Below are 12,866 nucleotides of genomic sequence, written 5' to 3'. Positions count from 1 at the left end.
GGAATATTAGCACCTCTATTGTTTGCTTTCTTTGTTACTCTTCATTATTTCTACTTTTGCAAATGTTTTATGATATATATGCCCATATTTTAGTATGTGTCTGGATATAGATAGAGATACATATGGATATAGATACAGATATAGTTAGATGCATATATACACACTCAAAAATTTGACTGATAGGAGGCACAATACAGACATCTTAGAGACCACCCACTGGTTCAGAGAACAGATTTTGAGTGAAGCAGACCTGCAACCCATTCCTCTAGCCTCCATTTTTTATCTGTGTGACCCGAACACCTCATTTCGCTTCTCTGAGACTAAATTTCCTCATCTGTCTAAAGGGAACAATAATGGTATCTAGTTCATAGGGTTCAGTCAGAGAATGGAGGTGAAGGCTATGGCACGTTGACTAGCATATAATAAGTTCTCAACAGATGATAGCAATTAATCCCTTTAGTAGGAAAGGATGTGAGAATGCCATTCCTTCGGGAGACTTTGAAGGAATGTGCGTGGAAAATCTTTGGTTCCGTTGTGTGTGAGCCTCTGACAGACTAGGTGAGGACTTGCCTTGCATTTCTGAGCACTAACGGCCTCTTTGTCTGGTCCCTCTGCTCAGGCGAAGCCGCGTCTGCAGCGGGGTGGAAGCTCCGCCTCCCTCCACAACAGTCTCATGAGGAACAGCATCTTCCAGCTCATGATACACACCCTCGACCCGCTCGCTGAAGGTAAACATCAGGCTTTCGCTTGGGGGGGTGGGGGGGGACACGATGTGCAAAGTCCTCTTTTCATAAAATACGTTCACGCTTCCGTCACGAACCGGCTGATGTCCGCGTGTTAACCTCTGCCAGAGGCAGCCCTGGCCCTTCTGCGTGCTTATCTGCAACCGCCCAGCTCACGATCAGAGATTTTTCACCACGAGCAGGAGTGGCGGTTCGTTCGCTGATTCTGTCTTTTGATGCCTCCAGCATAAATACAGTGCGCTACGAGGCGGAGAAGACAAGAGCGGTTTCCCTCCCTTCCAGCTAGAGTAACAGTTCTCTTTCGTCATCCTCCTAAGTTTCAAAATGAAGTTATAGGTGAAGAAAAATTGATAAATTGTACATCTTAAAAAAAGAAAAGGGCTTCCCTGGTGGCGCAGTGGTTGAGGGTCCGCCTGCCGATGCAGGGGACACGGGTTCGTGCCCCGGTCCGGGAAGATCCCAAATGCCGCGGAGCGGCTGGGCCCATGAGCCATGGCTGCTGAGCCTGCGCGTCCGGAGCCTGTGCTCCGCAACGGGAGGGGCCACAGCTGTGAGAGGCCCGCGTACCGCAAAAAAAAAAAAAAAAAAAAAAGAGGAGACAAGAACTCCATGACTTAGGAGGGCTGTGATTAGTTTGGGGAATGATGTTCACTGCAGAGCACTGATGTTGTGTCTATTCCTTGGCAATTGGAAGATGGGAGGTGAGCTTCTAAGCACCCAAAGAGCGCTCTCTAAGATAACTGCTTAGGATAGACTGAAGAGGCCTGGTTCACCTCCTAGGGACATTATATAAACCATCACCAAGAATTCAGTATTGTGTTCTTCCAGTTTTACTCATTCACAAGGAAGCCAGGTACATCTTGTTTCTTGAATTGCATAAGTATCCTAAAAAGTTAATTTTTCAAGGAAGCAGATATCTGATGCATCAAATAAATATCAGAGTTAGGCTACTAGCAAAGGGTTCAAATATAACAAAGTCTTCTGTTCTCCCTTCATCTCTGGACCTTACAGTGAGGCCTGATGTTACACGGAGGCGAATGGCCTGGGAAACAGGTCTCTGCCACTGACAAATTATCCCCACATAAATCAGAGCTCTTAACCAATATAAAGCTTGGCTAAATAATTTCAAGGGTTCAGGCCATCAGGAGATTCAGGTGCGGTCAAGAAAACTCTGGGACCTCAAGAGCGGCTCCCCAGGTCCTGTCTCCCCTCGTTGGACACGCACCTCCACCCGGAATAATAAGTGAGGATCACGGGCTCACCTCTCACTGTGGAGCATTTCAGTTATAAAACATTTCCGCCTTATACCCCAGAGAGTTACGTAGCTGATGTGATATTTTCCAAAGAGCCTTCTTTCATAGATCCTGGGTTCTGTTTACTCAGGTAATCGTTTGTCGGGAACATCCTAAAAAGCATTACTCTCTTTACCAGAGGTCCACATGACAAGGAAATTAGCCCTGGCCACTAGCCTTCTTTTCCTCCCCACCAGGGTCACCCCCACAAAAATGATCTCAGGGAGTGAGGGGATCGCAGGCCAACCTCCGCCCAGCCACGAAGCATTTGTGTGACTTTGGGCAACTTAGAGCCTCTCTGGTACTTGGTTCTTTCACCTACAGTAATAGTTACCTTTGTCTGGTACTTTATAATTGACAAAGTATTTTCACGCCTGTGAATCTTTGCTTTATAGTAACACTTCATAGCTAACATTATTATTCTAATTTCATAAAATAGGGTACCACCAAAATAGATCTCAAATGTACCTCCTTCTCTCTCTGCCAGCTGTTTATTCCAAGCCATCTTCATCACTTCCTAGCTAGTCTTCCACTTCCTCCGTTGCCTCTTTGCATATTTTCCACACAGCAGCCCAAGTAATCTTCTTAAAAAGTAAATCAAATTATATCACTCCTATTAACCTACAGTGGCTTCTCGTAGCTCTTAGGAAAATTGTGAAATACTTGCCATGGTCTGCATGATCTCTTTCTCCAAACTCACATTGACTCACTTTGCTTTAGCCAGACAGAGGCCTTCTATTGTAAAACAGATACTTCTTTCCTGCCTCAGGGTCTTTGCATAGGCTGTCCACACCCCCCCCCCCCCCCCCCCCGCCCAGAATACTTTTCTTTCTCCCATTTTCTTCCACTTTTCCCAGCTTTATTCCTGCCCCTTCTTCAGTGCTCTGTGTAAATGACACCTCCTGACCATGCAGTATAAATCAGGGCCCCAATCATCCTCTCTCAATGCACCCTTTAATTTTTCCTTTCTGCCCACATTACAATTTGTGTGGTTATTTGTTCACTGCCTGTCTCCCCCAGGACATGGTAAATTTCTAGAGAGCAGGAATTCTGTTTATTTACTAGTTGTCCCCAAGATCTAGCAGTCTACCTGGCACATGGTAGCTGCTAAGCCTTAGAAGAATTAAGCAACTTGGCCAAAGTCATGCTTTGGCTCTGTTAGTCACACAATTTCAAAGCCCTCTAAAGCCCCATGGGTTTAAGATTGTATTTTGGTTATTTTGAGCCACCATCTTCTCCACTCATCAGCCAAAACAGTCAGGTGAGAGAAGAAATGAACTATCTTATCTGCCCCAACTTGATTTTGAGCAGGCAGGCAACTGGGTATATTTATTTCTGGCAAGGCACGTTATGTAGTAATTGAGGACAGACTCCAGAGCCAGACTCTCTGGATTCAAATTCCAGCTCTGCATTTATTAGCTGTGTGACCTTGGATAAGTTACTTAACCTCTCTGTACCTCAGTTTCCTCATCTGTAAAAATCAGGATGATATATAATGATGTCTACATCATAAGGTTGTTATAAGGACTAAAGGAGTGAATATACATTAAGCATTGAACACATTACCTAGCAGATCGTAAGCACCATATACAGGTTTGAATTACTCTGTTCCATTATTTTGAAAAATAATGCAGCATATGAATGTTTTAATTTAAAACATTCAAAAGGTTATGCGGAAAAAAAAAGTCTTCCTCCTCCAACAACCTCCCAATTTTCTCCAGTCCCCCAATTCTCCCAGAGGAAACCACATCTACCAGTTTCTTGGGGCTCATTCCAGAGATGATCTATGCATATACAAATCTGTGTGTGTGTGTGTGTGTGTGTGTGTGTGTGTGTGTGTGTGTGTCATTGACCATAGGTCTCAACAATCTAAATTTCTGTGGTTTTTGTTTGAGGGAGTTCAATTTCTGGTAGGGCTTGTTTTTGTTTTTCTGTTTGGTGGGGAGGTTATACTTTGTGAGATAAGAGAGAGTGAATCTGAGTTGTCTCGGAGTTGGGCCATCAGTGATTTTCCAAAACACTTGGCCCTCGTAGGGCTGTGCTGCTATTAAAATGTTTGTTCCTGCTGTACCAAGATGTGCCTTCCAAATCTGGACGTCTGCTTTCAAGGTGAAACCTCTCCCCGAAAGACGTGGAGTGCTCTAGTGGTGTGAATCTGGGAGAATGCTGAGAGCCATAATCAGTTCTGGACTTGAGTGATTAGAAAATATAGAAAGTACTTCAATGCTTTAAAATTGCTCCATAGCACGCGGCCAAGAAAGCAGATTGCTCTGGTATTTTTCCCCAAAAAAAATTCACAATCATTTTCCATTCCAAGAACATTCCAAGTTCTCAGAAATAGTCATCTCTCTTTTAGTTTGCATCTAATCACTTGAGTTCACACATCCGCATGCCAAACTGTCACCTTTTAACAATATAGAGCATGCTGGTTACATCACCAAGCTGACCCCATGAACACTGCAGTGGCTTCTCTGTTATACTAATGGTTGTTCCTGGAGTCTGCCTTGCTGAGTCGTGCACTGGCACTACATGGCAGACAGTGTTCATAAAGGGAAGTTTTCAACGTCACCTAGGACAGATGACCTATGGAAAGACAGTCAGTGCCCTTCCCCAGGGCACTGATTCCTACACTAGTTGCCACCTCATTATGGGGGCCTAATTGTTTGCTTGTTTGCTTATTGGCCTTGGGCTCTCTTGGCCCCATTGTTTCCCTGTTGCTGGAGGAGGAGGGTGCTAAAATTTGTTACAGCAGAAAATTAAACTGAACTACTAAAAAAAATTTTTAAAAAATGCCCTTTTTCTCATCTGTGCCATTCCGGTGTCAATCCAGTGATGGAGCCCTTACTAAAAGCTTTAATTGGTAGTCAGTTGGGCATCTGAGCCCGAGCCAGGAGATCCGGCAGTGTTTGTGTTTGTTATCTATTGATATGTAACAGAGCACCCAAGACTTAGTGGCTTAAAAAACTACAAATAGAACTACCATATGACCCAGCAATCCCACTACTGGGCATATACCCTGAGAAAACCATAATTCAAAAAGAGTCATGTACCAAAATGTTCATTGCAGCTCTATTTACAATAGCCAGGAGATGGAAACAACCTAAGTGTCCATGATCGGATGAATGGATAAAGAAGATGTGGCACATATATACAATGGAATATTACTCAGCCATAAAAAGAAACGAAATTGAGCTATTTGTAATGAGCTAGATAGACCTAGAGTCTGTCATACAGAGTGAAGTAAGTCAGAAAGAGAAAGACAAATACTGTATGCTAACACATATATATGGAATTTAAGAAAAAAAAATGTCATGAAGAACCTGGGGGTAAGACAGGAATAAAGATACAGACCTACTAGAGAATGGACTTGAGGATATGGGGAGCAGGAAGGGAAGGGTAAGCTGTGACAAAGTGAGAGAGAAGCATGGACATATATACACTACCAAACGTAAGGTAGATAGCTAGTGGGAAACAGCCGCATAGCACAGGGAGATCAGCTCGGTGCTTTGTGACCACCTGGAGGGGTGGGATAGGGAGGGTGGGAGGGAGGGAGACGCAAGAGGGAAGAGATATGGGAACGTATGTATATATATAACTGATTCACTTTGTTATAAAGCAGAAACTAACACACCATTGTAAAGCAATTATACTCCAATAAAGATATAAAAAAACCACCCCCATATTATTCCCGCTCGTGGTTTCATGGATCAGAAATTTGAGTGATTCAGGGATCGGTGGGGTGATTCTTCTGTTCTATGTGGTATCAACAGAGGTCATTTGATGTTATTCAGCTAGGAGACCTGCAGGTTAGAAGGTCCAAAAGGGCCTCGCTCACACGTCTGGCACCTTTGAAGGTACAGCTGGAAGGCCAGGCTCGGCTGGGCCCCCTGACTCTCCAGGTTGTCTCAGGGCCTTTCCACATGCTTGGCATTCTTACACGGTGGCTGAGGACTCCAAGAGCAAGCCTTCCAAGAGGCCCAGGCCGTGGCAGCAAAGCTTCCCATGACCTAGTCTGGGAAGTCCCAGGAAGTCACTTCTACTGTATTCTACTAATCAAGCCATCACAAAGGCCAGCCCAGACTCAAGACGGGGAGGAGGAGACTCTGCCTCTCCATGGGAAGATAGCAGAGAATGTGAAACCACCTTTCATCTAACCTAAACTGTTTCAGGGACACACATCACTGAGAGCTTCGTCTGTCCGTGGCTCACTGGTGTGCTCTGGGCACACTACACTGTGTGGAAGGGACAAAGCCATCGTCAGCTTGCCTTGGGTGAAGATTCAGTCCAAACAAGTCCAAGCTGTGCCTCTCCATGGCCACAGAGTTCCGAACAGGACATTGTTGATGAAAAGAAGGAATCTGCTTAAGGCTCATATAAATGGTTGGAATAAAGATTTTGTTTCTTTTATAAGAAAGCCCTGGAAAACTAGCACTATTGGTCTCTGAGACCACAGTATGACTGTCTGAATTGATCTTTCTAAAAAATCCGGTGTCCTATGTTGGTTTCAACATTTCTCTATCAAGCCATTATATTTACCCAAGTGTACATCTTTATGAACCTAAAACAAGGATGCTGGGTATAGCGCTTTTGGTGTGAGAAGTAGCTGTTGTTAATTTGCCTGATAATAATAATAATGATAGTATTTGCAGAGTGCTTACTATAAGACGGGCGCTATGCTGAGTGCTCTACATAAACCATCCCATTTAACCCTTACACTAGCCCTACTCCGTCAGTCAAAGAAGGACGCTGAAACGTAAAGAGGCTGTGTCTTGCCTCACCAGGTGACACAGGAAGTCAATGGCAGAGCCAGACTTTGAACCTATGGCTGCCTGACTCAGTCCATTCTTGTAGTTCTTGTGTTGCTCTGCCTCCTTGTGGAACCTCGTGTCCAGCTCAGTGTCCCTTTTTCTTCTAATGTAGATGCCAGCCTAAATACCAGGAGCTCTGACCTATCCCTGGACCAATTATACATTCATGTTGTAAGATGTGAATTTCCCCTACAGAAGCCTCTGCAGCAAGGCCTGGCCTGGCCTTAGCTTCCCCCGCTCCATTCCCTCACACCTTGAGTTGCAGCCACACTCGTGAGTCCCCAAGCGCACCTTGCTCTCATTCGCTTTTGCTTAAGCACATGGAATTACCACTGATCTCACCATCCAGCATGACATGGGTACTGTCCTACACAGCAAAAGGAACCCCATAGCCAACTCTGTAATTCCGGGAGAGCCCAGTGACTGGGTGATGAAATGGAGAGGTTGCTGTGAGGACAAGGCTTAGGGTTTGGCCGTGGTGCATATGTGGTCCAAGAATCAGACTCTCAGCGTTCAGATCCTGGCTCAGCCTCTAGCTCTGTGACCTCGAACAAGCTTCTCAACCTCATCGGGCCTCAGTTTTTCCACTATTAAAATGGAATAATGTTAGCAGCACGAGCATAAGTTTATGAGTAGTATTTCCAACCTGAAAGGGCCTTGGTTTCTTCATTTGTAAAAAGGAATAATAATAGTTTCACCATCAGAAGTTTATGGTGAGTATTCAGTACAACAGTACCCAAAAAGCATATAATTAGCGCTCCGTGACTGTTGGCAATGACTTTTCAGTTAAAATTGTGTTCAGTGTCATGTAATAGAATCCAACTACAGTGGCTTAATTTAATAGTTTTTTTTTTCTTTAAGACTTTATTTTTCTGAAGCAGTTTAAGGTTTACAATGAAACTGAGAGGAAGATACAGAGATTTCCCATATACCTCCTGCCCCACACATGCATATCCTCCTCCATTATCAACGTCACTCACCAGCATGGTACATTTTTGCTGAGCATGAACCCACACTGACACATCATAATCACCCAAAGTCCATAGATTACCTTAGCGTTCACTCTTGGTGTTGTACATTCTGTGGGCTTAGGCAAATGTATGATGACATTTATCCATCATTGTAATATCAAACAGAGTATTTTCACTGCCCTAAAACACCTCTGTCCTCTGCCTATTCATCCTTCTCTCCCTCGCTCACACACACCCCTGCAAACCACTGATCCTTTTATTGTCTCCATAGTTTTGCCTTTTCCAGAGCATCATATAGTTGGAATCACAGTATATAGCCTCTTTAGGTTGGCCTTAATAGTTTTGTAGGATTTTATTTAACTAGAAGCCCATTAAAAGCAGTTCAAGGCTAGTAATACAGCTCCTCTTTGCCATGAGAGACCTGGTCTCCTGTTTTCTCATTCTTTCATCCGGAGCCTGTTTCTCTCATCCTCATCCCCAGAGGATGGAAGCTACTCCCCTCCCCCCATCATCATATCTGTATTCTGGGAGGGAGAAGACACTGGCTGTCTTTTTTTTTGTAATCAGAAAAATCTTGTTCAGGGAACTAAGATCCCGCATGCCACATGACGCAGCAAAAACAAAAACAAACAAACAAAGAAAAACCCGTAGTGTTCCCAGAAGCAGACTTCCACTTACGTCACATGGGTCAGAACAGGGCTATGTGACCACCCCATCCTACAAAGGAACTGGGAGTGGGCACTCTGCCTCCCCTAACAGGGAACTCCATGGTAGATGCCAGTGAAGGTCAAACGTCCCTTCTTCTTCCTGTCCTTAGTAACGATGTCTTTTCAAGTTCCTGACTTACAGAGAAGAGATGTGACGTTCCCCTTCTTCCTCCCTTTTAAAGTGTTCTCTGGTGGCCCATGAGTCCAACTTTTATACCGTGGCCCTGAATCCTTCCCCAGAAAAACCATGCCCCAAAACTTGCCATCTAAGAACCCTGGTTCCCCTAAGACACAGGTGAAATCATGGCCTACCTCTGTTCAAAACCATCTCACCAGCAGTAGAAGCCCGAGATTTTGTGGTGACCCTAAGGCCCACTGTGACCTTCCTCCCTCCCTTCTTCTCCGTCCTGTTCTTCTCTTTCTCCGCCGTCCTTTCCTTCCTCTCATGTGTCCTTCCCTGTGCCCCACTCCTCTGGCTACCTAGCAGCTCCTCCTCACAAACTCCCAGCATCCTCCTGCCTCAGAGCCTTTGCACATGTTCCCTCTTCTCCCAGACACCCACATGGCCCCTGCTGTTCCTTCCTTCAAGTCAGCCTTCGCATGTCACCTGATGAGAAAGCTCTTACTCAATCGGCCTTTGAAAAATAGGAAAATCAAAACAATGATAATAAAGCAGAGTTCTGGACCTTTCTTGCCCTGCAACATATTTCTCCATAACTGCCATGAATATATTTATTTGTTGTTTGCTGCCTGTCTCTACCCTTCCACCTCTGACAGGGCAGCACATAGGGAAGGCACTCCTCTATCTCCAGGGCCCAGCTTACATGGATCCCAGTCCATATTTGTTGAGTAGATTGAATGAGTGCCTGCTTTTAAAATGTTTCTGCTGGAGAACATATGTCTCTAGCCACATAGATTGTCTTAATCCATGCCCTGTCAAAAGGCTCTTTGGTTGTGACCAGCAAAGTCCTGTTCCGTTGATGGTTGTCTCTGCAGTAGTGAACAGCAATCATGTCTGCTGTGGCCACCACTGTATCTCCAGCCTCTAGGATGGCACTGACTTGGTCAATGTTTGCTGGATGATTGAATGAGTGAATCTCCTTGTAGTTCTAGAGTTATTGCTGCAGGGGGGAAGGTTTGCTCTCTGCCACTCACCTTCTTGATGAGTTCTCCTGTCCACTTCTTTGTCTTTCTTTCCAAACCCTTTGTTCTTCTCTTATTTCCTTTTCTTTTCTTCCCTTTGATAAACTGTTGATCCTTTCATTTCTTGCATTTCATGGGCCTAACTTTATATGTTCAAAGAATTACCATCAGGCTTCCCTGGTGGCGCAGTGGCTAAGAATCTGCCTGCCAATGCAGGGGACACAGGTTCGAACCCTGGTCCGGGAAGATCCCACATGCTGCGGAGCAACTAAGCCCATGTGCCGCAACTACTGAGCCTGCTCTCTAGAGCCCGCAAGCCACAACTACTGAGCCTATGTGCCACAACCACTGAAGCCCGTGCGCCTAGAGCCCGTGCTCTGCAAAAAGAGAAGCCACTGCAATGAGAAGCCCGCTCACTGCAACGAAGAGTAGCCCCCACTCACTGCAACTAGAGAAAAGCCCACGCACAGCAACAAAGACCCAACGCAGCCAAAAATAAGTAAAATAAAATAAATTTTTTAAAAAAATTTTTAAAAATTACCATCACTGCAAGATTATAAGGAGTTTATTGTTTTAACCATTCATTTTACAAATTCAAACACCCCTAAAATAGCATCTACCACGAAATTGGGTATTAAGTTGTGTTTGAGAAGAAAACTACAAAAGAAGAAGTTTTCAATTTTTATGGATTCAATTTTTATGGATTCTTGGATTCCCTTCCACAATTCTAGTAATTTCTCCTTCCTTGTGGAATTTCAAACTTTGATTTACATTTTGTCATCATAACAACAATTTTATTATCAATAGCAAAACTTAACAAATAAGCACACTTGATACCTTAGAAACACAAAAGTAGGGATAGTACTTGCCTAGGGGGCCTGTAATTGAAGTGAAGGATTATTTAACTACAGGGCATGACACTGCTTAGAACAGCAGGTCTCCAGGCCTGATGTGTGTTTCTCTTGAGGCTGTTTTCATGACAAAATCTTCAGAATCCTGTAATAAGATGTCTGAAAATGATACCGTACTCATAGTATGATACCTGCCTTCTTTGCTGTTAGAATGACGGGCAAATTTCCCCCATGGTAAATTCACTTCACGTTATCACAGCCAGTCTCTGCTGTTGTCACTTTCCATCCAACACGTTTATGTTACTTTCATTCAGGTTGACTGGAGGAGTGTCCTGGGAGCATTTCGCCTGCCTTTCTGAAAGGGACGGTTTGGCTCCCTCATTTTCCTCCCACTAGCTCCTGTGACATCCTGATGCCATCTCTCCTGTTGCTTTATCAGTCTGGCTCAGGCAATGTGAGGTGACATGAATTCCAGGACATCTTGATTGTAAAAGCCTTACAAATGAATAGCAACTCTCTATTTTCTCACCATCTTCCCTGTACCCTAGATTATGTGTTTTCAAACATGGTTTTTAGTAGCAGCAGAACCTTTTGTTCAAAGGAATTCCCACAGGGAAGAATAAACACGCTTTTTAATAGTTAAAACTATTAAGAGTTCACTCATGTCAAATCCTGTATCACTATGCCCAATTCAGTTGCCTCCCTCTAGACCAGCAATATCAAACATAAAAGAAGTGAAGGGCCACTCACAAGGGCAACAAAACCTAAAAGTACCAAGGATTAACCCAAAGAAAACGTTTAGGAACTTTATAGCAAAAACAGTAAATAGTCATTTCTGAAGAAATGGAAGAAGATCTAAACAAATATTGGTATATTATAAAGATATCAGTTCTCCCTAAGTTAAACTCTAAGTGCAACTCAATCCTGAGTGAAATCCCAAAAAGATATCTATGGGACTTCATAACTGGACTTCTAAATTTATATAGAATAAGCAGGAAGAGCAAAGGCGCTTTTCACACAAAAGAACAAAAAGGGAAAATATGCCCAGCAGAGATCAAGGTGCATCACAAAGCAGCAGCTTTTAGGTGCTCTTGCTGAAGGATTTGGGAGGAAGGGGAGAAGGCTGGACCAGAAGCAGCCAGGGTGTCCCCAGAGGCGGCCCTCAAAGAGCAGGAAGAAGCTGTGAGCACCACTGTCAGGTCTGTTACCGGCTCTGGGTGAAGCCCTGTGGGGATGGGAGAGGGGCTTCCTCGAGCCCTAGAATCAGCCATGTGAAGGAGCAAGGCCCTCCTTCCCGAGGCGGTGAAGGCACACCTTCACGGAATCGATACCACATCATGACAAGTGCAGACTAATAAACCCAACGGAGAATTCTGGCTGGTGTGCAGACAGCGCTGAGCGGCCGCAGAGGAAACTGTCAGTGCAGGTGAGCTGCGCTGGCCAGATCTTCAGACACTTCATCTCCGTGTGAACCTGAGGGCAGGGCCATCAGGAAGCGGTGCCTTCAGAGAAAGTGAGCTTCGAGAGTGGTTCTCAAAGGAGGTGAGGTGTGTGGGAGGGCAGGAAAGGTGGTGAAAAATTCAGGGCAATGGAACTGGCTGGAGAGACTCAAAACTACGTATGGTTGGCCCAGCCGAGATGGGGCTCCTTTGAAAGATGAGCGGGCATGTGGCTGTTTGCCCGCTGAACTAAGGCTCCAGTGGCTTCTCCTGTCCAGGGGCCCTTGGGGTGTGTCTGTGTGTGTATCTTTTTGTGTCTGTGTGTGTCTACGTGTGTGTCTGTGTGTGTGTCTACCATACCTGTGCGTGTGTGATTTAAGTGTAGGAAGCTAAAGGCCTAAGAGATGCTGAAGAGGAAAAACAAGAAAGTGGAACTTACTAAGTGCTCGCTCTGTGCAACACACCTACCAGTCACCTCCTGGAATTCTCCCAGCAGCGACTCTGGGAATTATTGTGTGTTTTACCTCTGAGGAAAGTAAGGTTCAGCGAGGTGACGCTACTTGCTCTTGGTCACCCACCTCCTAAGTTTGCCTTCGGAGCCTGAACGCTTTGCACTCACACAGGACTTCCGTCTGTAGCCACAAGTGTCCATCTCCCGTACACACAGCCATGCAGCTCCCTATTTTGTAAGATCGCTTCCGTTCTTTAACATAGACATTGAGTGTTAATTGGGGGCTGACACGAAGATGAAACTTCCACTGGCTTGCTGGGTTTTCTTTTTTTCGCACCAAACAGCAGAACCTATTTCCCCAGCTTCTATTTTTAAAAACAGCTTCAATACGAGCGTTCAGAAATTGCCATTTGAAACCAGAAGAAAGTCATTTTCATGCCTATTTGATTCAAAATGGGGAG

The 12,866-nt window shown here is 44.7% G+C and overlaps 1 protein-coding gene across 3 annotated transcripts in view; it reads left to right on the top strand.

Annotated features, from left to right (window-relative positions):
- The window catches only part of SLC24A2 (solute carrier family 24 member 2), a gene marked incomplete at both ends in the record, with an annotated part of 240,539 nt that overhangs the window by 145,312 nt on the left and 82,361 nt on the right, over positions 1 to 12,866 (top strand). For 2 of the 3 annotated variants that reach the window (XM_082843266.1, XM_082843265.1), the window contains one exon: positions 620 to 728. In XM_082843266.1, the coding sequence (XP_082699392.1) occupies positions 620 to 728 (109 nt within the window). Of the gene's footprint in view, positions 1 to 584; positions 729 to 12,866 lie in introns of all 3 variants that reach the window. The other variant, XM_082843264.1, reaches the window with a different exon arrangement.

The sequence above is a fragment of the Leucopleurus acutus genome, assembly GCF_964270905.1.
Source record: "Leucopleurus acutus genome assembly, chromosome: 7".
NCBI classification, from domain to species: Eukaryota; Metazoa; Chordata; class Mammalia; order Artiodactyla; family Delphinidae; genus Leucopleurus; species Leucopleurus acutus.
Note: the sequence above shows the minus strand (reverse complement) of the source record. Positions and strands in the feature narration are given on the sequence as shown.